The 21,778-nt window shown below is 47.7% G+C and overlaps 12 protein-coding genes across 12 annotated transcripts; 5 read left to right on the top strand and 7 right to left on the bottom strand.

Annotated features, from left to right (window-relative positions):
• Positions 1–274: 274 nt before the first annotated feature.
• Positions 275–1,476, top strand: ASPZODRAFT_125875 (hypothetical protein). Its single transcript, XM_022721448.1, has 2 exons — positions 275–614; positions 670–1,476. The coding sequence occupies exons 1-2, from the start codon at positions 464–466 to the stop codon at positions 1,302–1,304; spliced, it is 786 nt and encodes a 261-aa protein (XP_022576731.1). The 5' UTR covers positions 275–463; the 3' UTR covers positions 1,305–1,476.
• An 80-nt stretch (positions 1,477–1,556) lies between these two features.
• On the bottom strand, positions 1,557–4,693 carry ASPZODRAFT_137412 (hypothetical protein). Its single transcript, XM_022724311.1, has 6 exons — positions 3,553–4,693; positions 3,338–3,495; positions 2,921–3,284; positions 2,502–2,849; positions 1,930–2,453; positions 1,557–1,874 (listed from the first exon to the last, which is right to left on the bottom strand). The coding sequence occupies exons 1-6, from the start codon at positions 4,308–4,310 to the stop codon at positions 1,687–1,689; spliced, it is 2,340 nt and encodes a 779-aa protein (XP_022576730.1). The 5' UTR covers positions 4,311–4,693; the 3' UTR covers positions 1,557–1,686.
• A 1,290-nt stretch (positions 4,694–5,983) lies between these two features.
• Positions 5,984–6,899, top strand: ASPZODRAFT_137411 (hypothetical protein). The gene is made up of 2 exons (XM_022724310.1): positions 5,984–6,409; positions 6,471–6,899. The coding sequence occupies exons 1-2, from the start codon at positions 6,318–6,320 to the stop codon at positions 6,784–6,786; spliced, it is 408 nt and encodes a 135-aa protein (XP_022576729.1). The 5' UTR covers positions 5,984–6,317; the 3' UTR covers positions 6,787–6,899.
• Positions 6,900–7,461: 562 nt separating this feature from the next.
• Positions 7,462–8,863, bottom strand: ASPZODRAFT_1503356 (hypothetical protein). Its single transcript, XM_022725606.1, has 4 exons — positions 8,787–8,863; positions 8,344–8,733; positions 8,183–8,272; positions 7,462–8,130 (listed from the first exon to the last, which is right to left on the bottom strand). The coding sequence occupies exons 1-4, from the start codon at positions 8,824–8,826 to the stop codon at positions 7,577–7,579; spliced, it is 1,074 nt and encodes a 357-aa protein (XP_022576728.1). The 5' UTR covers positions 8,827–8,863; the 3' UTR covers positions 7,462–7,576.
• Positions 8,864–9,154: 291 nt separating this feature from the next.
• Positions 9,155–11,215, bottom strand: ASPZODRAFT_137409 (hypothetical protein). Its single transcript, XM_022724309.1, has 4 exons — positions 10,823–11,215; positions 10,664–10,772; positions 9,833–10,612; positions 9,155–9,787 (listed from the first exon to the last, which is right to left on the bottom strand). Exons 1-4 carry the CDS (start codon positions 11,119–11,121, stop codon positions 9,305–9,307), a joined length of 1,671 nt encoding a protein of 556 aa, XP_022576727.1. The 5' UTR covers positions 11,122–11,215; the 3' UTR covers positions 9,155–9,304.
• A 613-nt stretch (positions 11,216–11,828) lies between these two features.
• ASPZODRAFT_29350 (hypothetical protein) lies at positions 11,829–12,143 on the bottom strand (the record flags this gene model as incomplete). The annotated part of the gene is made up of 2 exons (XM_022728181.1): positions 11,988–12,143; positions 11,829–11,922 (listed from the first exon to the last, which is right to left on the bottom strand). The coding sequence occupies exons 1-2, from the start codon at positions 12,117–12,119 to the stop codon at positions 11,830–11,832; spliced, it is 225 nt and encodes a 74-aa protein (XP_022576726.1). The 5' UTR covers positions 12,120–12,143.
• Positions 12,144–12,755: 612 nt separating this feature from the next.
• Positions 12,756–13,406, top strand: ASPZODRAFT_20669 (hypothetical protein; the record flags this gene model as incomplete). The annotated part of the gene is made up of 1 exon (XM_022727642.1): positions 12,756–13,406. The coding sequence occupies one exon, from the start codon at positions 12,756–12,758 to the stop codon at positions 13,404–13,406; it is 651 nt and encodes a 216-aa protein (XP_022576725.1).
• Positions 13,407–13,588: 182 nt separating this feature from the next.
• Positions 13,589–14,635, bottom strand: ASPZODRAFT_20668 (hypothetical protein; the record flags this gene model as incomplete). The annotated part of the gene is made up of 5 exons (XM_022727641.1): positions 13,589–13,922; positions 13,978–14,106; positions 14,166–14,352; positions 14,407–14,550; positions 14,599–14,635. 5 exons carry the CDS (start codon positions 14,633–14,635, stop codon positions 13,589–13,591), a joined length of 831 nt encoding a protein of 276 aa, XP_022576724.1.
• Positions 14,636–14,994: 359 nt separating this feature from the next.
• Positions 14,995–17,273, top strand: ASPZODRAFT_2122598 (hypothetical protein; the record flags this gene model as incomplete). The annotated part of the gene is made up of 7 exons (XM_022727805.1): positions 14,995–15,345; positions 15,415–15,728; positions 15,773–15,991; positions 16,054–16,388; positions 16,496–16,576; positions 16,632–16,681; positions 16,731–17,273. 7 exons carry the CDS (start codon positions 14,995–14,997, stop codon positions 16,929–16,931), a joined length of 1,551 nt encoding a protein of 516 aa, XP_022576723.1. The 3' UTR covers positions 16,932–17,273.
• On the bottom strand, positions 17,021–17,709 carry ASPZODRAFT_77439 (hypothetical protein; the record flags this gene model as incomplete). The annotated part of the gene is made up of 2 exons (XM_022730172.1): positions 17,021–17,268; positions 17,316–17,709. The coding sequence occupies 2 exons, from the start codon at positions 17,707–17,709 to the stop codon at positions 17,021–17,023; spliced, it is 642 nt and encodes a 213-aa protein (XP_022576722.1).
• Positions 17,710–18,175: 466 nt separating this feature from the next.
• On the top strand, positions 18,176–19,290 carry ASPZODRAFT_125862 (hypothetical protein; the record flags this gene model as incomplete). Its single annotated transcript, XM_022721446.1, has 3 exons — positions 18,176–18,545; positions 18,592–18,846; positions 18,928–19,290. Coding segments are annotated over exons 1-3 (957 nt in total), but the record flags the coding sequence as incomplete, so codon positions are not given.
• Positions 19,291–20,032: 742 nt separating this feature from the next.
• ASPZODRAFT_77432 (hypothetical protein) lies at positions 20,033–21,165 on the bottom strand (the record flags this gene model as incomplete). The annotated part of the gene is made up of 4 exons (XM_022730169.1): positions 20,033–20,377; positions 20,442–20,653; positions 20,728–21,017; positions 21,074–21,165. The coding sequence occupies 4 exons, from the start codon at positions 21,163–21,165 to the stop codon at positions 20,033–20,035; spliced, it is 939 nt and encodes a 312-aa protein (XP_022576720.1).
• Positions 21,166–21,778: the final 613 nt, after the last annotated feature.

Genomic DNA, 21,778 nt, shown 5'->3' with positions numbered 1-21,778 from the left:
TTTACTCTCACCTGGCGACGATCATTTCTATTCCCGATGTGATTGCCAGGATCAGGCACAAGTTCGGATGAGATGGTGGGTCAAGATGGTGTTTAGCAGAGATTAATCAGGTCACAGTCCGTATCTCGGTATATTGTGAGCCGACTATACTCGGAATAGATCTGACGATCTCTCTTCAAACCTGTACATGTAACCCACAACGTGCGATATCAAAGCTCGGGATATCACCGCCATCCTGCAGGTATTATTCTCGCAATAGTGGGCATGTCTCACTACGTATCAGTGGAGATGGAGGCCTCTTTTCCACACCAGATCAAGCAATAGCAACCTGAGATGAACCCACGAGGTCCTCATGATGCTGCAGCATTGATCTATAAAGGTTGACCGGTGTCCATTCGTCTTGCCTCATCTCATTCCACAACTCATCAAATTCACTACTTGTTCATCTTCCTTTGATCTCATAATGTTCCTATCAACCCTCGTTGGAGCCTTCCTGGTGGTTGCTGCCAGGGCAGCACCAGTCCTCGACGGGGCTAAGCCTCTAAACAGCACGATATGGACCCCGGACTATGTCCTGCAGCCAGATGAGGTCATTCTTTACGGCGAAGGGCGCAGTATGTCTTTCCAAGATCGTCAATCTGCCAGTCACTGACCCATATGTTATTATAGTGGAGGTTGTCCATGAGAGCATCTTCCACGGCCTTTTGGCCGATCAGGAAATCTCCCTTGAGGCCCCTGAGGTGGACGAATCCTTCCTCAGCTTCAACAGCTCTGATCTCAGCTCTGATCTGGAGGCCCGCGACGAAGTCTCGTGTGGCAGGACGCTTGCGTTGGTGACCACCTCGACGCAGACCTTCATCGACTGGGACGTGCAGATGTCGCCCGTCGTGATCGGCACTGGCACGAACGGCCTCAACGTCTACGTCAGCTCCGGCTACAGCGTCAGCAACAGCGTCTCGGTCAGCGCCGGCCTTGACCTGGGAGAAATCACCTCCAAGCTGAGTGCGATCAGCACGGGGATCGACTATACGCGCACCTGGTCCACGCAGACCGTCATCCAGGTCAACGGCAACGTCCCCAATGGCTTTTCCGGCGTCATGATCACCAAGCCCATCAAGAACCGCAAGTACGGCAAGACCATGACCGGCTGCATCGGCTCCCAGACCCAGAGTGGCACTTTCATGGCCGACTCGTTTGAACAGGGCTCCTATGCCGGTGTTTCGTGGGTGTCCGGGGCCATCACCATGTGTGTTAAGAAGCAGTTCCCCCTCACCCGCTGCACAGGAAGCGGCAAATTCATCTAGTCGCGAGTGACTTAGGGTTTAGGGTTTAGGGTTGTAAGTATAGGATGATAGGTTGTTGAATTAATAGTGATGAGAGGACGAAAATAATGTCAAGATTCAGTTTTGTAATCTCATGTAAATATCAAGTGAACAATTATGATCAATTCTACTTGGAGCCTGACTTACTATCATCCTCTTTACCCTTGTATAGGCTCCTAATAATTTACTCTACTATCTTAGCTATATAAGGGAATATACTTATATACATACCACTACCACCTCATCCAAGGATAAATATTATATCTGTTGATAGCTGCTAGTTATAGCATTCTCAATGAGAATAGGGTATATAAGTACTGTTTCTAGAACATGAGCAAGTTAGAATTGGTATAATGCTCCCCATCTAAAGAATTGTATCAAACGCCTGGAGAACTCGATCTTCTTCCTCTTCAGATAAGCCCATTGCTTGCAACTGGGCATATCCATCGTGCAGTCGGGCACGCACAATCGCCTTGGGTGTCTTGGATTTGAACGCTCCTTCGATGCTCTTCGCGATGCCCTCAAACGGATACGCTACCAATCCAATGCCAGCTAGGCAACGGTGAGGACTATTCTGATGACAGTATAAAGAGGATAAAAGACTTACCAGAAGGTACTTTAGTGATCAGCCCCAGAGTACCCTTGGCCACCCCCTTGATCGCACCCAAGGCACCCTCTTTCTTGGCCCCCTGGACCGGCTGTACGAAAAAGCCGCCGACGCCATCGGTCAAGCCGTCGAAGAAGTTGCGCCCGCCCATCACCATGCCCGACTTCCAGTCTTCAATGGGCCCATAGTCCGTCGGCGTTTCGCCGTACATGCGCGGCACCTGGCGGAAGCCCTCAGCGGCGGCATGGGGGAAATCGACAATCACACCCTTGAAGTAGCTTGCCGTGAACTTGCCGAATCCCTGCAGGCTCGCACCAGCCATGCTGCCGGCCGTGAGTGCCACGCTGGAAAATGACCGTTCAGCGCTTAGTGATGGCAGCTGGCGCCGGTACGCATGGTATGGATTAACCAGCATGTCAGTAGTCGACTGCAGCATGCTGGACCCGGTGGATGTCAGGGATGCCGCCATGCCTGTTAATGGATCCCAACGCCGGTTTTCAATCACGACTGGCTTGACACGATGCCTAGAAATTAGAAAGAAGAAAAATCAAGAATGAAAGGGGGGAACACACAGGACTAAATATCTCTCATTGATGCAGCCGTGTTTCAACAAGATGCTGACAGCAGCCTTGGAGAGAAGCAGATCTTTACGGCGGGTATATCTCCACGCAGCCGGCTGATTAGGCATCAGACTGCACCGCATTCGGTCCAGCGGCAGATTGCGATGGAACGAGCTCACCGCGGCTGCCACGCCCGACTCAGCCCGCATTGTGGCAGCGATAGCCTGCGCGGCCGCTGTCGCCTCGGGCGTCAGACAGAACTGAATCGCCGCCGCGAGCTTCTCGGCTGTTAAACAGGCATATGGGATCGGTTCCGGGCCTGCCCCGGCCTGGGCGACCATCTTGCCCCAGAATGGTTGGCTATTATTCGTCAATAGAGTACATATTAAAACGTTAGGGTTAGGGTTAGGGTTTTAGCACAGAAGACGTACTCGCCAAAAAAAGGGACGATGGTAGTTGCACGCCCGTTGAACAGGCCACAGGCGGTGGTGCCGGCTCCTCCGTGGTGCACTACGGCGGAAACATGCTGGAAGAGCCATTCGTGTGGACAGTCCCCAAGATAGAAGACATGGTCCTGTTGGTCGCCCATGATGTTGCTCCAACCCTTGGAGACGATAGCCCGCACACCGCACTGCGTCACGGCGTCCAGCACGGTTTGGATCAGCGCCTGAGGGTCCTCGACGACAATGCTGCCAAATCCGATGTATACCGGTGGCGGGCCTGCCTGCAGGAACTTTTCTAGATCTTCGGGGGGGTTGAAGCGAGGAGGGTCCCTAAAGAAGAAGCCACAGACATCTAGACACCCGTCAATCAGCATAGAAGAATTATTTCCAGACGAAGAATCATACCAATGTAAGCCGGCCAATCCGCCGGTTTGGGCACCAGAGCCGGTGACCAGCAATAGGTAAAAGGGATTTTTAGGGCTTCCGCCAGGCTGGGGCCTTTGATAGTCGGAATCGGGTCGAGATCGATGGAAACCCGCCAGCGGTTAATCACGCCGCCCAAGCTACATATTCAGGTTATTCTTAGTGATCCAGGACCAGCGCAGAGAGGGCAAACTCACCCCTGCCAGGTCAGCCATTCCACCAAGCCATAGGAAACCCAGTTGGCGGTGCGCGGGTTCATGGACGAGGCGGAGCGCAGGTTGGCGAGCGGATGGGCAAAGTCGCGGGTGCTCGTCCACGGCATGGTGAACATCAGATGGACGGGGATGGCCAGGGCCTGCGCGCAGTGGACATGGGCAAACGAGGGCGGGTTGGCGATGATGGCGTCGGCCACAAAGGGCCGGCCAGTGACCGGGTCGGGATCGAGGCACGACCGCCAGCATCCCTCCAGCATGTCTGCCACCATCGCCTTTTTGCGCGCAATCTCTCCCCCGCGGACTGTCTTCAGCTGCGGAATCAGGCCCGGGTTCTTCACCATGAATGCCATCAGCTCTGCCGGGTTGCCCCCTATCGGGAAGAACTCGACGCCGCCGGCAGCGCCGCGCACAAAGTCGGCGAATACCTCATGCGTGGCGATGCGGACCCGGTGGCCATGTTGTTGGAGGGCCTGGCCCAGCGCCAGGAACGGCTGCACATCGCCGCGGCTGCCCACAATCTGGATGACGATGTTGAGCTTCACGGGACACCCCGTCACAGTTGGTGTTGGGGGGGTGTACTCGGGCGGCGGGTGATGCTCGTCTTCCGTCTCGAGCTCGATAATCCTCGCGAGCGTCTGGGCAATCCTGGATTCCAGGTCGATATTGATGTGGCCGTCATGTGGAGATATCGAGTACACAGGCAGAGCCTCTGGCTCCGAACCATGTTGTGAATTGTCCATCATTCAGTTGACCCGACAAGAGAAGGGAAAAGGAAGTCAACAGGCAGTTTGCTATGGCGTCTCTCGTACTCGTACCGCTCGGCATATCAAGCTAGTCTAGTTGTCTAACTCGTAACTTAATTATATCTTAAAAGAAGATGGTCATGTGACGGCTTTGACTTGATGAAACATTCTGCCTGGTGCTAGATGCTATAATAAGCATGGCCTAGTGAACCGTGCATGACCCTTGTTGTTAGTCCCAGGCTGAAGTTTGAATACTACATATTCAAGTATTGATGTAGAGAATTCTATATACATGAACAGTCTTAAATATTGCATATTTCATCTGTCATTGGTAGAATAAGCAGAGTTTAGCAGGTTTAATAAATAATTGTGACAGGAATAAATGACCATATAGGACCCTAAATAATGTCTGGACATTTTTAGTGGCTCAGCGGTCTAGTGGCCCCCTAGATTTTGTCAAAATAATTAAATCCACCTAAAATAGCTGTTGAAATATAGAAGGGTTCTGCCTAACTTGCTTTATTACGTGGCTAGCTAGATAACTAACTAGCGCGTGCTGATCATGGGGGCGGATTATCCACAGTTTAATCTCAATTTTACTCCGTAAGTGGCAGTCCCTCAATTCTGTGACAGATCATTCTCTGTTGCCCTGGACTTTACTCTGTAGCCTTAATTAAATTACTCTATGAATAAACTGCCAGCGTCTAGCTATAATTAGACCCAGGGCCTGCCTAGATCAAGATCTCCTTCACCTAGTCCATTAGTACATGGTTGCCTATGGTTGTGACTGTCAGTTTGGTGGTGCTTAAATCTCATAATCTTGTGAGGGCAGGAAAATCAATGGGGAACCGGGGAACTAAAACCGGCAGAATCAGGCCGCGGGCAGCAGGTGCATGGCTTTATTATTTGCTGGCAGTCAAACCCGAGCTAGAGACTTCAACTCCCCCTCCATGCCTGCTGAATCAACACCCAGTACTAGGATATTAATTTCTATCCTACTTACTACACATTCAACTAGCTTTTAATTTCTATCCTATTACACATTCAGTGCTCTCTATGAAGATAATCCCAACTAATAATCTCTTATCACATTAAGAAAGATAATGACCTCCACACTGCCTGGCCCTTGCTCCAAACTCTCCACCAACTACCCTTGACGCAATCAACGACCAAATATAGAGTTCAAAGGCAGGCAATGGCAGGAAACTCAAATAATACGAATAGTACTAGAACAAAGACGGGGAATGGAGAAGGATTTGTGGGGAAGCGGGGATGAAGGATGGCAGCTGCTGATTGGTTGTAGAACTCTGCTCTACGGAATAATCAGCCCCCGCGTCTCAGATAGCACTATGGAGGGGCATGACGAGGAAAGAGAGTTTGGGGTTTGAGCATCCGGCTGTGCGGATAGGAGCCTGCCTTAGGTTACAACAGGTACAAGATAAATCATCATCACAGCTTTAAATCCCCTAAAATGCAGTAATTGTGAATAGGTTGGGACTAGAGTAGCTATCCTATATAATACATAGTGACTTGGACATTTCTTGACATGGTGTCGGGCCACCCGGTTAGGGAGGCTATCGCGGAACATAATAAATCCACCTCCGAAGAGGCGAGTGGTCCGTGTCCATTTAATACCCACTACGACCACCCACTTGGTCTCGTGAGCTCAACAGCAGAGCTGCAAATGCCCAGGCCATCAAAGCCAATGGCCAGCATTCCCAAACAACCCGCAGACGAATCTACTGAAAGAATCAAGCTGCACCTGTACAATGAGGGGCAACGCAACCCCGCAATTCTGAGGAGTGGCAAACCAGGATGGTGCCATGGTCCCGTCGATCATCAGCCAATCATGTCATGTGACCGTGTCCAGTATGACAACGACATCTCCCCATTATGGTGTGACCCCCCACATTCTGGTGAGGTATAAACTCCGGGTATACACCCGCAAACCAGACCCATTTCATTCTACCAATACACACCGAAACAAGTTCAATTGCAACCACTATGGACAAGTACAACTCCCAATGGGTCTCCATCCACATTAGAGACCACCTAAAGGATGGCGAGGTCCTAGTCCAGCACACCGTCATCGAAGGGTATCTATGAGAATGCCCTCCCAAGTGGTCAAAGTATCTCTGCTAATGAGTTTCCTCCTAGCGGTGAGTTCTGGAGCCCTGATGATCGCCGCCGGTCCCTCTCCGAAGAAGAGATTGACGAGATCGTCATCCCCTCTGATGGCATCGGCGAGATCAATGCCAGCGGCCGCCGTGGCAGCGAGGGCCGCCTGGATCTTTTCCATGGCAGGGATAAGATTTGTGAGCTTCATTGGGAGAATCGTGGAGGAGAACACAATAATGTAGTTGAGATATTGGATAGCAGTGACAAGTACAGAATTGAGTGCGGGGGATGGAGTCCCAAGGAAGGGCCCTTGGGACATGTCTTTGTGGACATTGCCGAGGCAAAGAAGCAGTAATTTGCCTTGCAGTCACAACATCGGGGGTGATTCTGTATGTGGCCCTGCTCTGTTCCTACAATCTGGTCAGAGCCGCCCCTTTTAATTTCTTTAGTATGTAATTATGCAAATGAAAGCTGGCTTTTATTTTATATGCTCTATATATTCCCTTTTATGATCCATCAAAGCACAGTACCACGGTTTCGATTCTTCCACTACTTCTGAATATCGTGGCTTGAACTACAACCTTACCGTCCATTATATTAAACCCCTTTACATAGAAGAGCCACATAAAAACTTCTTTGTGAGAATATTATTAATTCTTTTCTGGAGGGAGAAATGATCAAAAGGCATCAGGCTGCTCTGGAATATGCGCTACCAGGAAACCAAGTCTTACTTTATAGATTCAGAGTTCAGATGATTTACTGATAGATTACCCCCTTTAATATATTCTAGCTCCTAGGGTGCCTCTATAGAAGGTATTGAGCCATATCTTAATAACTCAACAAAGAACTAAAGATCAAGCTTATAAGGTAATAATGCCAATTCTTTCTTTACGGTACTCAATATGGAGTAGCCTACCTTTTTGTTATATGCCAGAGAACCAATGACCCTGTGAAGGTGCATTTCTACAGCGACTAGGACAAGCTTTATTACCCTTAGAGGGCCTTCAATAAATAATTCAATACCAAAGGTAGCCTGCTGCCCCGATCAACTATATACTGATCCGTGGCTTAATTCAAAAATGACCGAGCAGCAGATCAGATCTACATATTTTAGACTTCATTCGAATAAATAACAACTAACTACCTCATGTCCAGGTTGGATCGGGATCCTCAACACCAACATCAAGTAAATACTCTATGTCAGACGTCACCTCGCCACCGCCACCCAGGATATTGGCCCAATTGTTGTCCCGGTACTCAATCAGCATCTCATCCTGGACTTGATCAAAGACTCCAGGTAGGGAGATGGAGATGTCCCCCTTGCGAACCCGGCGCAACTGGGCCTTGACGTGCATGAGGGTATCAACCACGCGATGCCTTATCCTGAAGACGTCCGTGGCTGCGTCTAGTCCTTCTGCTGCCAGACATAAACCTCGCCAATCCACCTCTTTCTGTTTGTGAATGATATCATCCATCCCCAGTAGATAAAATGCAGCCCGCGAGCGCCAATACGAATCCTCCAGCGGGTATTCGACTGCTTCTAGTAGCCGAGAGACGGCCTGGTGGTCCAGATAGCCCAGAATCTCACAGCGAATGTCGTACGGTAACAGGGATAGGGTAGAGGAAGGCTCAGGTGATGCCTTGGCCGGATCAGAAGCTTGAATCAGGCTCTTTGTCTTGAAGACTTGCAACGGCTCATCTTGGCAGTACATAGTATCAGTAGACACTCCATACAGAGAATATAGACATACCGTCCAAGGAAGTATCCGTATCCTCCCCTCGCTTGCCTCGACCATAACCTTCGATCAAATCCTTCATCTTGACTATCTTCAATGGTTCTTCTGAGTAGTGTTAGTAGTGTTGAAAGTGTCGTTCGCCTTAGAAAGTACTTCTATAAAGAATATAGACATACCATCTGCGCGATTGTACTCATCCTCCATTCGTTTACCGGGACTTCTGGCCCGCGCCTGGATTAGCAGCAGCGCCACAGCAGGTTGCAGATACTCTGTCTCGAGGCCTGGGCCAAGGATATGCCGTGCAAGCTTCCAACAGCGCATATGAACAGCCATCGCCAGTGTCCGCCAGTTCATCTTCGGTTGGTCCCCCGGCGACCACCGCGCGGGTCGCACGGCGATTATTGTCTTGTCAGGTCCGGCCGAGGATGTCTCGCAAGTGCCAATAATTGCTCTGTTGATCTCCTGGGCCACCGCGTATTGTCCCCAGGATAAGCGGCCGCCTAGATCTGCCGCTTTCTGGCCGACGCCCGTGATGCGATGGTGGCAACTGTCAGGATCATAAACGACTGCTGGTTAGAAAAGAGCAGGAAAAGAGGACAGTCATAGGAACTGAGAATACTCAGCCGGAATAGGCTCATCCAGTAATCGTTGCCCCTCATGAACCTTTCTTCCAGCTCCTGCACGCCCAGTTCCTGCAATTTTGACGAGTCGAGATCGTTCCACTCATTCCCGTGGAAAACCCCCTTTTTCTTGGCCCCGGGAGCAATATATGTGCTGCATATTACACACCTGCACATTATTTTCAGATACTATACATGGAGAATTGTTGAAGAAGAAAGATTCAATGACATATTAGTAACAAAATTATCATTCGTGGTTATGACGACTACATGACGAACCGTGGCTGACATCGACGCCTGTTTTATTATTGTTGACAAGGAGGTAGGGATACAGCCTGACTATCTTCAATTTTATACAGTAAGAATTGCAGGCTTATGAGTGTATTAATAGGATATAATCTATCTGTCTCTTAGTGTACTAATCAATTATTAATGATTATCTAAGACAGTAAGGATCCATCTCACTATTATATACTATATATCTTTTTGATGATATACTTATAAATGTGATATTGTGTTACCTTCTATCCCTAGGCGTCCACCTTAGATTCACCATCTTCGGATCCTTCACCTGCAAGGTCAACTTGGGTGCCGAATCGTCCATCATCTTCTTCAGCCTGTGGCGTGCATCCTCTACTGTCACCCCGGTATGCACAGGTTCACATTTTGCCCCATGAAACAGAGTCGCCAGCGTCGCCACAAACTCCACCTGCGACATCTTCATCCCGGGACACACGCGGGGGCCCCCAGACCAGGGCAGAAACGCACCCCTTTCCGGCGTCACGGGCTGGCCTGTTGTTTGGTCGATCCAGCGCGCCGGATTAAACTCGCTCACGTCTGGGCCCCAGATGGAGGCGTCCATGTGTAGACTCTGCGAGACAATGTACACGTTCATTGGGGGAAGGAGGAGATGTGTGCCCTTCTCAGCAGCTAATTGTTGGGGGGATTTGACGCCGCGGCTGACGTGCGCGACGGGCGTATACAACCGAAGCGTTTCAAACTATTCATATTAGCAAGAGCACATGTATAAAGATCTAAAACATACCATCACAGCTAAAAGTCGCGGACAGTGTTGGAAAATAGTGGTATATTCCCAGTCAGATGTGTCCATAACCAAGTCGTCCAGTTCTTCCTGAATCCATGCCTGCCATTGCGGATACACGGCGAGGAGGAGGACGGCGTAGCCCATAGTGTTGGCAGTTGTGTCGAAGCCAGCGCCTGTGAAGATCCAGAGATTGCCACTTATCTCTTCCTTGGACAAGAACAGGCTCTTCTTATTGCTGTCGCTGGTGTTCTTATTATCTGCAAATTCAACCAGTACATCCAGAAAGTTATGTCTCTTCATTTGATCTTTGTTCTCATCAGAGCCGGTTTCCCCCTCAAGAATCGCCTGGATATACTCCGGCACCCGCTGCATCTGGCGCCCCAGCAGCCTCAGCTGGGCCGGCATGAAGGGTAGTGTCTTGATCCACGCCGGAATCAAAGCTGCCTCTGCGAAATGCTCTGTTACCATTGAAATAGTGCGGAAGTATGCCATGCGTGCTGACGGTGCCTCTGAGCCAGATGCTGGCGATGCCTCTGATGCGATACTCTTGGAGAAATCAGGGGACCAGGCCTGGTTCTGACCGTATCCAGCCTGGCCAAGCACGTTGATCGCCACGCTGCGCAGACCGTCCAGTGTCTTGTTCGTCTCTCCATGTTGGATTTGATAGCCCAGCATCGATCTTGCTTGTTGGCAGCTCTCCTGCCACACCACCTCCATCACGCTTTCATTGAGATTCGGGGCAATAATCCTTCGTTGGCGCTGCCAGTCTTCGCCATTTGACTATTCATTAATATGCTTTCTTATAGTCTTATTTTTATCATCATTTCTTACTGTAAGAATGTTGGTCCCAAAGAAATCCAGGAATTGGGCGACAATCGCCGGCTGGACGAAATCCTTGCGTCGCGCGAGAACAACAGCAGCGAGGGCAGGATCACCGACCCTGAAATATATGTTATGACAGACGTCATCAATTAGGAAAGATAGAAATACCATAATGAGCATTCATCTGGTGAGACTACCACAAATGCCTTGCCTAACTGGAGATGCATTTGATTCTTTCGACGGAAATCCCATCCATTTGTGACAATATCTAACCGTCTATAGATCCATTCGGGCAGGTATTTCTGGAAGACAGGCTGCAGGGTTGGGCCGAGGACCATCCAGAGGATGCCCTGGGAAAAGATTGGAGTGAGAATGAGAGGGAATCCAGTACGCCGACCGATGATGTAGAAGCGGATGAAAGACGCGATTTTATAGATTATATATAGAAGAACTATTATAAGAATCATTTTGCAAGGAGGTCACTTTTAAGAAACAGAAGAATAAACCATAAAAATACAACAGAATAAAAAGAGGAGTGAAAAAGAGAATAAAAATGGCCCAGACCAAGGAATTCTTACAGCTAGTTTAGTTTATATAGTATGAGAAAGGCGTAAGCACTAAATCTAATAAAGTTTAAGGGGATATATTGTTCAGCAAGACCTAGCCAATGAGAGAAAGTATGATTTACCTCTATTATGATAGGTGTTATCTGATTTAGCTAGTATAGTATAGATGAGCTGGAGTAAGAGATACTTTAACATACATGTGAGGTATAATGCATTTTTATTATAGAGGTTACTAGTACCTACATTCAACCTTTAAAATAAAATTTCAATATATGAAGAAAATATATAGTTTTCTGTGACCATTGAAATATATAATTGATTGTACACTAGACTAAAAATTGTCTGTCGATGGCGTGTACTCAATCAGCACTCGTCTGCTCGACTGTCACCTTGTCGACAGGAAGACATCAGCCTGCGCATTGCGCCATTTGCTTGCCGATAGCCCGCTCTCTTCGAATAGCTAATAGATTTCCCGGAATGTGTGGTCCTTGGTCTTTGGCAGCCGGAAGATACACCAGATTTGTGCCAACCAATTGGTATAATCAGTACATGTATAAATTATTTGTATAGTACGAAATAAACCTAGGAATAGAAATGCAGTTCTGGCGCTCAGATGCCAGGCGACCCCGTCAGCATCAAGCAGAGGAGGTTATTGGTGGTGAAGCTCTGCAGGTTGAAGGTGATACGCGAAATGACATCAGCCTAGGACTAACTTATAGTCATGGATCAGGGATGCATAAGGTGATATAAACTACTGTGCTCATTACCAGCAGGCCGCCGATGGCGTTAGAGATGGCGTTGGTCTGTTTAACGCAGCCCAGGATGCCCATAAGCAGCAGGAAGATATCGGCGAGAACGGGACCAACAATAATGATCGTCACCTTTCCCACTTTTGTCATTTATAGATCGAGGTGTTAGTAGAGTATAGCAAGGGGAGCAATGAGGGGTATCTCCAATAGACAGACCTACACCAAACGCAAAATTAACCCATCGTGGATACCGCGAGATGAGGCCTGTACTAGGGCTTAGGGTAAGGGTTAGGGTGAGGGTTAGGGTTAGGGTTAGGGATTAAGTAGAGGGATAACGGCTTTATCTGGAGCGTCCATATTAACCCTTTTTATAGACATTCGGTGGCCCTCTAGCATTATTATGCTCTGTTTCCTCCTCCCAGACTGACCTGAACTACCGTCTTGCAAGGTAGGTCTCTTTATAGATCAATACCCGCAGCTGCGTTCCTTGCCCTCCACTCCTTTTCTCTACTCTAAGTTTAATTATCTTGAGAGTTATATAGATTAAATAGAGAAAGTCAGACAAGCTTTTAGAGATTCTAGTGGAGCCATAAGAATCAAGAAAAACTGAAATAAGGTAGTCTTGTAGCTCTGGAGGAAAATTCTCAGGATCCTCTAGGTTGAAAGAGGTAGGTTGGACATACAGCTACTCGATCAAGCTGTCTGAACAGACTGGTTCTGTTCAAATGTCTTTTGAGTCTTTACATCGTCGATACCATACTCAGTATATGCGGGAGAATCCCCAGCATGATCATGAATGCATATAGGTCCAGGAGGATTACCGCTGCCAGGAGGTGGCTACGATGTACCCATCACGTAGCCTTGACTATCGAGAAGAACCACCCAGCCTGCATCGAGTCCCGGCCCTTTTCGAACTGGATCCTGACCCAGGAGCTGTTTCATCGCGAGTTACCAGTCCAGGACACCATCCAGAATGAGCAGATGGCCCGCCCAAGCCAGCAGAGCCATGACCAGATAGCAAATTTTGTTCTAGCTCCGCCACTCTTCATACCTCAGATTCCTGGCAATACAGAGCCGCCGCGATGGACAGCAGTGGCCGTGAAGCCTAACAACCATGCCCTGTTACTCACCGTGCTCGAGACTGCCCGTCGACTAGGCGATCACCAAACGATGGAGTCTTGTTTGTTAGAACTTATCAACCGTGCTGACAGCCCGCTCGGGCTATTCAATCAACTTGAAATGTTGAAAGAACATACCCAGGGGGACCTGAACACTGCGCGACTGATGCGGCTCTACAGGTATCAGCTCTGTACCGACGACTCGGCGCGTCAGGAGCTCTATGATCAAATCAAGGGTCCTGAATACCGGCCTGACCCTTACAAAGAGGAGTATCGGCTATACTTGAGCAGCTTAAGTCTGGAAAAAGTGATGAAATAGTTGAGGTATAGTTACAGGTATATACTAGAATTTTCTGTCTGATTTATATACATCTGGTTCCTCATATTGAAGTATATCTTCATCTGAGTGAATATATCGTGTGTTATTCTGGGCGTATCTACCAACTATACAGAATTTGCTATCACTGATTGATCTTCGACTATTTCTTTATTTGATCTAGACTATATGATATTTCCTAATCTAAAGCAAGTAAAAGATTGCCCAATGGTGCACTGGTCAGTGTTCCACACGCGATGCCCCTCCAGATCCCGTCCTACTCCCAGCGTAATATACAACGGTAGGATATGCTCGTCCGTGGGATGGGCGCGTTGCCAGTCGTCGCGTTGCTGCAGCTGCAGCAGTCTCTTTGTGCGTTCTTCGGGCGTACGCGACGCCAGGGCATGCACCGTCTCGGCCTCAATAGACTGGGCGACCTCTATAACGTCTGATTTGTTGCGCATAGCATCGAGGTTATGGACCAGCATGCCGGAGCCGATGATGAGAATGCGCTCGCCCCTGGGCAGTCAGCATACACATCCAATTTCTCAGGTATTGACATGTGGAGGCTTACAAGGAAGCAAGGGCCTCGCCTAGGCGGAGGTGCTTCTGATAGTCATCGCCATCATAGGTTGACACCTCTAGAATGGGTATCTCCAGCTCATCTTCTCCTTCAGGGAACATCAGCTTAAAGGGCACCCAGCTGAAGAGTCAGTAGGGATCCCAAAAAAGAAGTCAACCAAAAAGAAGAAAAAGACATACACTCCATGATCCAGATCACGGTAGACAGGCTCAGCTTGAATCCCCTGGTCCTTGAGATGGCGCAGCACCTTCTCTCCCAGTGCCCTTGACGACTGGTGCGGATAATCATATTCGTAGACGTGGGGATAAGTCGGATGCCAGTCAACCGCAAAATCATGCCAGACCTTGGTTGGCTCCTGGAGATTGACTAATTTGTTAATACTAGTCTGATACCATAGTTATGGATTTAAATGAGGTATACCCTGGATTACATCATTGGGACTTTGAAAGTGCCCACTGGTAATGACAATGGCATCAGGGTTGAGGGCTTTGATCTCTTTTCCTATCGCCCGAAAGCCCGCATGTAGAGGCTTCTGGTTCTCAAAGAAGAGAGCAGCGACTCCGGCTTATTCGTTAGAGAATTGCGATAATCAATGCCAACGGGTCACTTTACCATGGCCGATGAAGTATGTAGGGAGTTTTGTCGACATGTTGATATGAGAGAAGTTGCTTCTATTCTTTTGGCAGCCTTCTGATCCCTGTATTTAAATAAAAGCTCTCGAGTCTGACAAAGCTCGGTCTGTTCGGTGCTCCGTTCATCCCCGCGATGGCATCGTTCTAGCCTAGATGGTGTCATAGAAGCTACGTTAGCCCTGATCGAAGCGAATCCTGCAAAGTCGCCAGTGAGAAGAAGAATTGTGTCATCCGCAATATGGAACCTCACCTATTGGCCACTGCCACACAAGGCGTCATCTACATGAAAGATGAGAAAGTACAGCTCAGTACGGGTATAAGTAGAATAAGATAGAGAGCGAGGAATATAGAGATAGACTGCCTATCGTTTGGAACAATGGCTTCGACCGTCGAGAAAAAGGGCCAGATCCACGAGGAAGAGGCCGGCACCAGCGATGAAGGATCTTTCCATGACAATACCCGACTTGAACAATGGATCGAAAAAGACGGCCAACAAGTCCTAGTGTCTTGGACTAAGGCAGAGGAAGCCGCTATTGTCCGCAAGGCCGACTTCATCCTCCTCCCGGTCTTCTGCCTCATGTTCACCTGGATGGCCATCGACCGCACCAACGTCTCGGGCGTCCTCACCTCCACCTTTCTGACCGATACCGGCATCTCCAAAGACCAGGCCAATGTTGGCGTCTCCCTCCTCTGGCTTGGTATCGTCCTCTTGGAGATTCCTGCAAATGTAATTGCCACGATCCACTCAGTCTGCTCTTAATTCGCTTCCTTTTGATTTTATTGATACTTCAATCAGGTAATCCTCCATCGCATCGGCCCCCATTACTGGATCCCCTGCCAGGTCATCCTCTGGGGCTTGATTGAAGTCATGCAACATTTCGTGAACTCCGCCGGGGGATGGTATGCGGCGCGACTTTTCCTCGGCCTGGCCGAGAGTGGTTTCATCCCAGGCAGTCTCTACACGCTTTCGCGCTGGTATACGCAGGACGAACTTGCCCGGCGCACAGCCATCTTCTTCTTTGGGCCTTCGTTGTCTTCTTCCTTTGGCTCTCTGATTTCCGCAGGGGCCCTGGGTTTGACCGGCCAAGGAGGACTGAAAGGGTGGCAATGGTAATCGCTCTCCCCTCTATTGTGAATACACAGCTAATCATCAGGATCTTCATTATCTGCGGTGTGTGTACCATGACCGCCGGAGTCATCGCCTTTTGCATCCTACCCGAATCGCCACATAAAACCAACCGGTTGTTTGGTGGCCTCATCCCCTGGCGAGGCTGGCTCTCTGATCGAGAGGCAGACGTCTATGTCGCCCGCATCCTCAAGGCAGACCCAGCCAAGGGGAATCACTCGACAATGCACATCACCTGGAACGACATGTGAGTCGACAGATTCCCTTTCCTTCTTCACAACAGTATATTGATCGTTGAAATCTATACAGTTCCTCTGTCGTTTTCGACTGGCGTGTTTGGCCGTATCTCATCGTCTGCCTGTCGGGCCTGCAGTCAGTCGGTGGCCTGGCAACCTGGGGCGCTGTGATTATCGAGTCCCTCGGCTTCACGAATGTCGACGCCAACCTCCTGAATGCCCCAGCGCCTATAGTCGCGGCTTTCCTCGGTGTCGCTCTCGGCTGGGCTGCGGATCGGTACAAACGGTTTGGGCCTTTGATGATTGGGGTTGCCATCTGGACATTAATAGGGCTCATTGCTTTATTTGTGGGTTGCCCTTCATCTTTACCAAAGGTTAGGGTAGTTGCTAACTGCTTAGAACCTCCCTGTCAACACCAAAGCCTCATGGTCCTTCTATGGGGCTTATCTTTTCACCAACATGGCGCCGTGAGTATTCACTGTCGGAATGAGGATGATCATACTAATCAATCAGAGGCTGGCAACCGATCAACGTTACGTGGCTCTCGTTGAGCATGAAGACGCCCCAGAAACGAGCCATTGCCTACGCATTTTACAGTATGTTTCCTACTCTACCATCTCCCTTGATCATATTCACCATCTGATTGCACAGTTGGTTGCTCCAATCTTGGCGGTACATATGGAAGCCAAGTATTCCGATCGGTATGAGACAGCCTCAGCTTTCAACTATACAGTTTGCTAATGTTTTCAGAGCGATGCCCCCCTCTACCGAACAGCCTGGACGGCCTGTATCTCGCTTGGCGCCGTGTGGCTGCTCGTTCTCATTATACAGTCGACCATCAACTACGTCTCGGACCGGCGGTTTGTTCGCAGGCTGCGAGATCATCCAGAGTTGGAGTCGGAGGCTCTCTATACAGATTCCAGGGGGCAGAAACATCGGTATTATTGGTAGAGGGGGTTTTGATTGCCTTTCAGATAGACTTTATTCTAAAATCTCAAGTAAATATAATCCTATTCCTAGACCTGAGTTTTATACTCGTACTATCTGGTATGCGGTCGCCGCATGAAATATACCTTGTCCACTCCCTCACCCCCATACAGCCCATAGTCAAGAACAGCCTTCTCAAGCATCTCCCACCCCAACCTGCTGTACAGCGATCGCGCGGCTGCCGTTGCCTCAAGGTAGATATCTTTTTGCATTTCGTCGGCCTTGTTAATCCCCCATTGGAGCATTGTCGCCCCGATTCCCCGGCCTTGATATTGAGGGTGAGTGCATAGTTGATCGAGAACTAGAATCATCAGAGAGAGGATTAGAGTACATATAGAGAGAGAATACCTATTTCATCGCCGAGGTACCTTTCACGCTTCGCCTGCACGAGTGCTCGAAACGCATTTATTACATCTTGGTTGCGCGGCTCTAGAGAGAATTCCCTCTTTACAAATGCAGTGCCCTCATCAGATAAAACTATAGACTGTCTTTCTTCTGAGAATATGCCCCTCCACTGCGCTACAGCGACGATAGTGTTGGTTTCAACCTCGATAGCAACCAGTGTACACACAGATGGGTCGAGAAGCGTCTGCATGGCACGGAAATGCATGTACTCGGCCCTTTCGTCGGGGGTGGCCTGCGGGAACGCGTTGGCGAGAAAAAGGCCCGTCGCATAGGCTGCCGCATTGACTGCGCCGATTCGAGGGCAGTCTTCCTCACGGGCGTACCTGATCTCAACCATGGTGAGGATGGTGCTGTTACCATTCACATGGTGAGACTAGAAGCGGGGTTGTCAGCTTATTTCAGTTAATTAGCATCACTAGCTTATCAAGTCAATAGGATAGTTACTACATAACTTGATTTATAATAACTAGTTATAAATAGATATACTTTAACTTGATTATAGCTATCCTTTATATACTGCTGTTAAGAACCTTTTAATCATATAAAAATAGCTTTATTCTATTTCTTTTGTGTTACTTTCTTAGATATATAGTAGTGACTCACTTTATCTACAGCGCCTGTACCGAGTGAGATTCAAAGATAAGAAGATGATAAGAGGATAAAAATATTGACATGGAGTAATCCTGGTTCCTCACTATGATGTCATTTTGTAGCCATGGCTTCCTATTCGGGCGCGCGCTGTTTGCTTAGCCCATGATACCCTCTTATTGCTTCGCATCACCTCTCGTCAGCATCCACTACACTCGACATTTTCCTGTTCGTGAAAACGTAAAGATGGGACCAAAGAGACCGCTGCAAGGGGCCGCCAAGCGGTCGCATGAGCAGAAGAAGGCCAGGTTGGCCAATGGCCCAATCCTAGCAGAGATGGAGAAGATACAGCGCCGCGCAGGTCAAGGACTAGCAACCATCCAGCAAGCACGAGAGAAATTGCAGGAGTACGAGCCAGCTTCAGACCAGGATAAGACCCGAATGATCCTTGAAGAGCTGCTGGCAGCACTGCCAAGCAACGGGCAGCAAAACCTGGTCCAAGATATCTGTGGAAAATCAAGTGACGAACTTGTCGAACTTGCCGCCGAAGTCGTAACTTTCCTATTCACTAAACATATGTTATCTGTTGTTTATACTAGGATTCAAGGTAACTTGCGCAGTGAAAAGGCAGGGAGGCCGTACCCCAACACCATCGCCATCACCATCCATCTCATATGAAGGACAAGCAAGGACAGGAAATGGCCAAGAGACACTCAAGCAAAGATGTCTACGTCGCGACTCCAATAGATGTATCATAAGCGGGTACTATGACGCGAGCCAATTTAAAACGCTGGCAGAGAATGAACAAACCGGAATCAAGACTGGTTGGACTAAATGCGCTCACATTATCCCATACTTTTCAGCTCCTGCCTTGACACACCACAATGTTGATCCTTATGAGGTATGTTTTTATTTCCTTCAAAGTTCACCAGTCTATGATGGCGCAAATTAATAAGTAGAGATAAAGGCACAAGCAAGCCCAAGAACATGGGCGTATCTTTACCGATATTTCCCTTCTGTACATGAAGTTATCGATGCCATGACCCCAGGCTCCATAAACATACCAGAAAATGCCATGACGCTCCTCGCGGCGTTGCACGAAGAATTTGGCAGTTTTCATTTCGGTCTGATTCCAACTGCTCAAGAACGCCAGTATGAAATTCAAACTTTCCGTGATATGTCGGACTGGGCAAAACTCGCTCTTCCAAAGGACTATAAAGTCGTTTTCGGAACTGAGACTGATTGCGACCTTCCCAGCCCAAAATTGCTCGCCATTCATCTTGCCATTTGTAAGGTATTAAATGCGACGGGACTGGCTCAAGAGATTGATCTTTGGTTGGAAAAGGAAGAAGAGGAGGATGGCGGCGAAATACTAGCCGATCATGTCAAGGAATGGATCATGTCATCTGCTTAGCTACTTGTAAACATATGAGATAATAGAGATAATAAGACTTGCTATCAGCATCCATTTTCTATTATGAGAAGGCCTTATTACTACTGGTTTAGACTTAAACTGTGTAGAACATGTCCGCAGGCCCAGACAAACAGTCAGGAAGAGAGACATAATTCTGAGAATACTACTTATAAGCAATAGTTCTGCTATCTTAGGCATTAAATATTAGGTAAAGAGTTCTTTTCCGCTGCAAAATTGCCGAAGCTCATCCAACTTAAAAAGTTTTCCCTGTGTGGGTGAGGGTGTTGGTGCCCCTGGTAAGCTATTCTAATAAAAGACAAGGGAAAGAAATAACCTTTAATTAAATTTCACCTGTAGCCACAGTCACAGCTGTATTTCTATAGTTATTAATAGAAGTGAATAGGTGTTTAGCCTTATATAAATGTCTAGAAGATTTAATAAATCACTCCGAGTCAGCCTTGCCTGATAGGCATAGGACGCAGCGTCTGTACACATAAAACTTAGATGAGACTGTCTAGATGAGCTTAATTTAGTGGCATACCTAGGGTCATTTGTTAGATTTACTATTAATTTAATATTAAAATATTAAACAGAGGAGTGCATTTTTAGATCTACTCTGCACTAGTCACCCCCAGGACTACCTATAAAATGATCTGTGTTAACGTTCCTCTTGAAACCAGTCATCCTTGAGAAGCTGCTTTGCAGTCGGTCTGTCTCTCCAATCCATCATCATAATCTTACAGATAAATTCCTTATCTGCCCTGGAAACTTCGCGCTCGGTTGTGCATGAAAACGGCGTTAGCTGGGCTCTTGGAATCTCATGCATTATGTATGCGATTGCAGCAGCTGTTTCCGGACCTATAATTTCTGCATATTTGATAGGGAAGGGTCCGAAGTAGCGGAATTGCTGTTTCAAAACTTCTAGGTTATACTCTTCGTGGCCATATGGAACCGTTCGGGGACGGAACAGGTTGAAGTTACCGCCGTAAATAAGACTGATAAGCTATTTACCAAGAGAAGAAAGGAAGTTAGTCAAGCATCCATCTTCTAGCAGCACTGTGACGTACCATAGAGCCAAAGGACCAAATGTCTGACGCTGTGTTCCACGGAGTCTCCATAATCACTTCAGGGCTTGTCCAAATTGGCGCACCAATTGGTATGCCCTGTGTGGCAATCTCACTAGAAGAAGGACAAGTGCTTCCTAGATCCCCAAGTTGGACTTGAGAGAACCGAATCTCTCCTTCTTGATAGTTCACAAAGACATTATCGGGCTTTACATCTATAACAGTAATGGTATATCAGCTTGTTATAAGGTATACACAGGTGGGAAACTTGTAAATAATGTTCGCCTACCTGTATGTACGTAGCCATTTTCATGAAGAACATTTAGTGCTTCTAGGACATGCTTAGCTACATACTTCAGCTCAGCTCGACTAAGGGGCTTTGTCATCGAGGAGTTTAGAAGATGGTCGTCTAGATGTCTCAGAACAATGATTTCCGGTCTAGATGGATCGTGGATTTCATCAATCAAAGGCCTCAGACAGGGAGTTCGGTTCTGGAAACGTTTCAAAACATCGCGCTCATTCGCGACTCGTGGATGGTCTTCAACACCTTTGACAACAACTGTGTCTTTAATCTGGTTCCTATTTAGAGGTCAGACATTATTATTCCGCTGTGTTGATTCTCCAGGAACGCGTACTTGGCAAACCATACTGTCTCTTGAATCTGTTTTGTGACGATGTATTGGCCCAATTTCCCTCGGAGAACCTGACCGACTCGAAGAAGGGACATGACGCGCAGGATACTTTTTGCTTATCTACCGGTTGATGGGCTGCGATGCTGATCGGGGGGTGGGCAACATATCCGAGAGTTTTTCCGACCGAGTGTGATGCCGCCTGGGTTGAAAGAAGATAAATACACCACTTTATAGAGTAATCTGGAATGCCAGCTCTGATAGCAATAGCAAAAGCCTCATGTCTGAGCGCAATCCTTCCAGCGACGAGATCTGAAAATGTTGAAATTCCTGATACAGAGTTCATTTCCTTGGTGTTTTTAATATCTTTCTCTGAATGTTTAATTTATGTAATGATATGGTTCATACAGAATTTCAAAACTACGTAGTGGCCCAAGGGGTTTAGTAACAATGTGGTTAATAATTTAGTATTGATAATAATAGTAAGCATATGAGTGTATTATATATTATAAATAGTATTTAAGCTAGTATTATAGTTTATAAACTAGTTTTAAGGTTGTGGTGTAGTTGTGATGTAGTTATAAGATAGTTATAAATAATTATAATTTAATATTATATAATTACTTTATAATTATAGATAATAACTAATAATAAAATATTAATATTTATAATAATAAATATTAATACTGTTCACTACTATAATTAATATAA

The sequence above is a fragment of the Penicilliopsis zonata genome (assembly GCF_001890105.1).
Source record: "Penicilliopsis zonata CBS 506.65 unplaced genomic scaffold ASPZOscaffold_35, whole genome shotgun sequence".
Lineage (NCBI taxonomy): Eukaryota > Fungi > Ascomycota > Eurotiomycetes > Eurotiales > Aspergillaceae > Penicilliopsis > Penicilliopsis zonata.
This window is presented reverse-complemented; position numbering and strand designations above follow the sequence as displayed.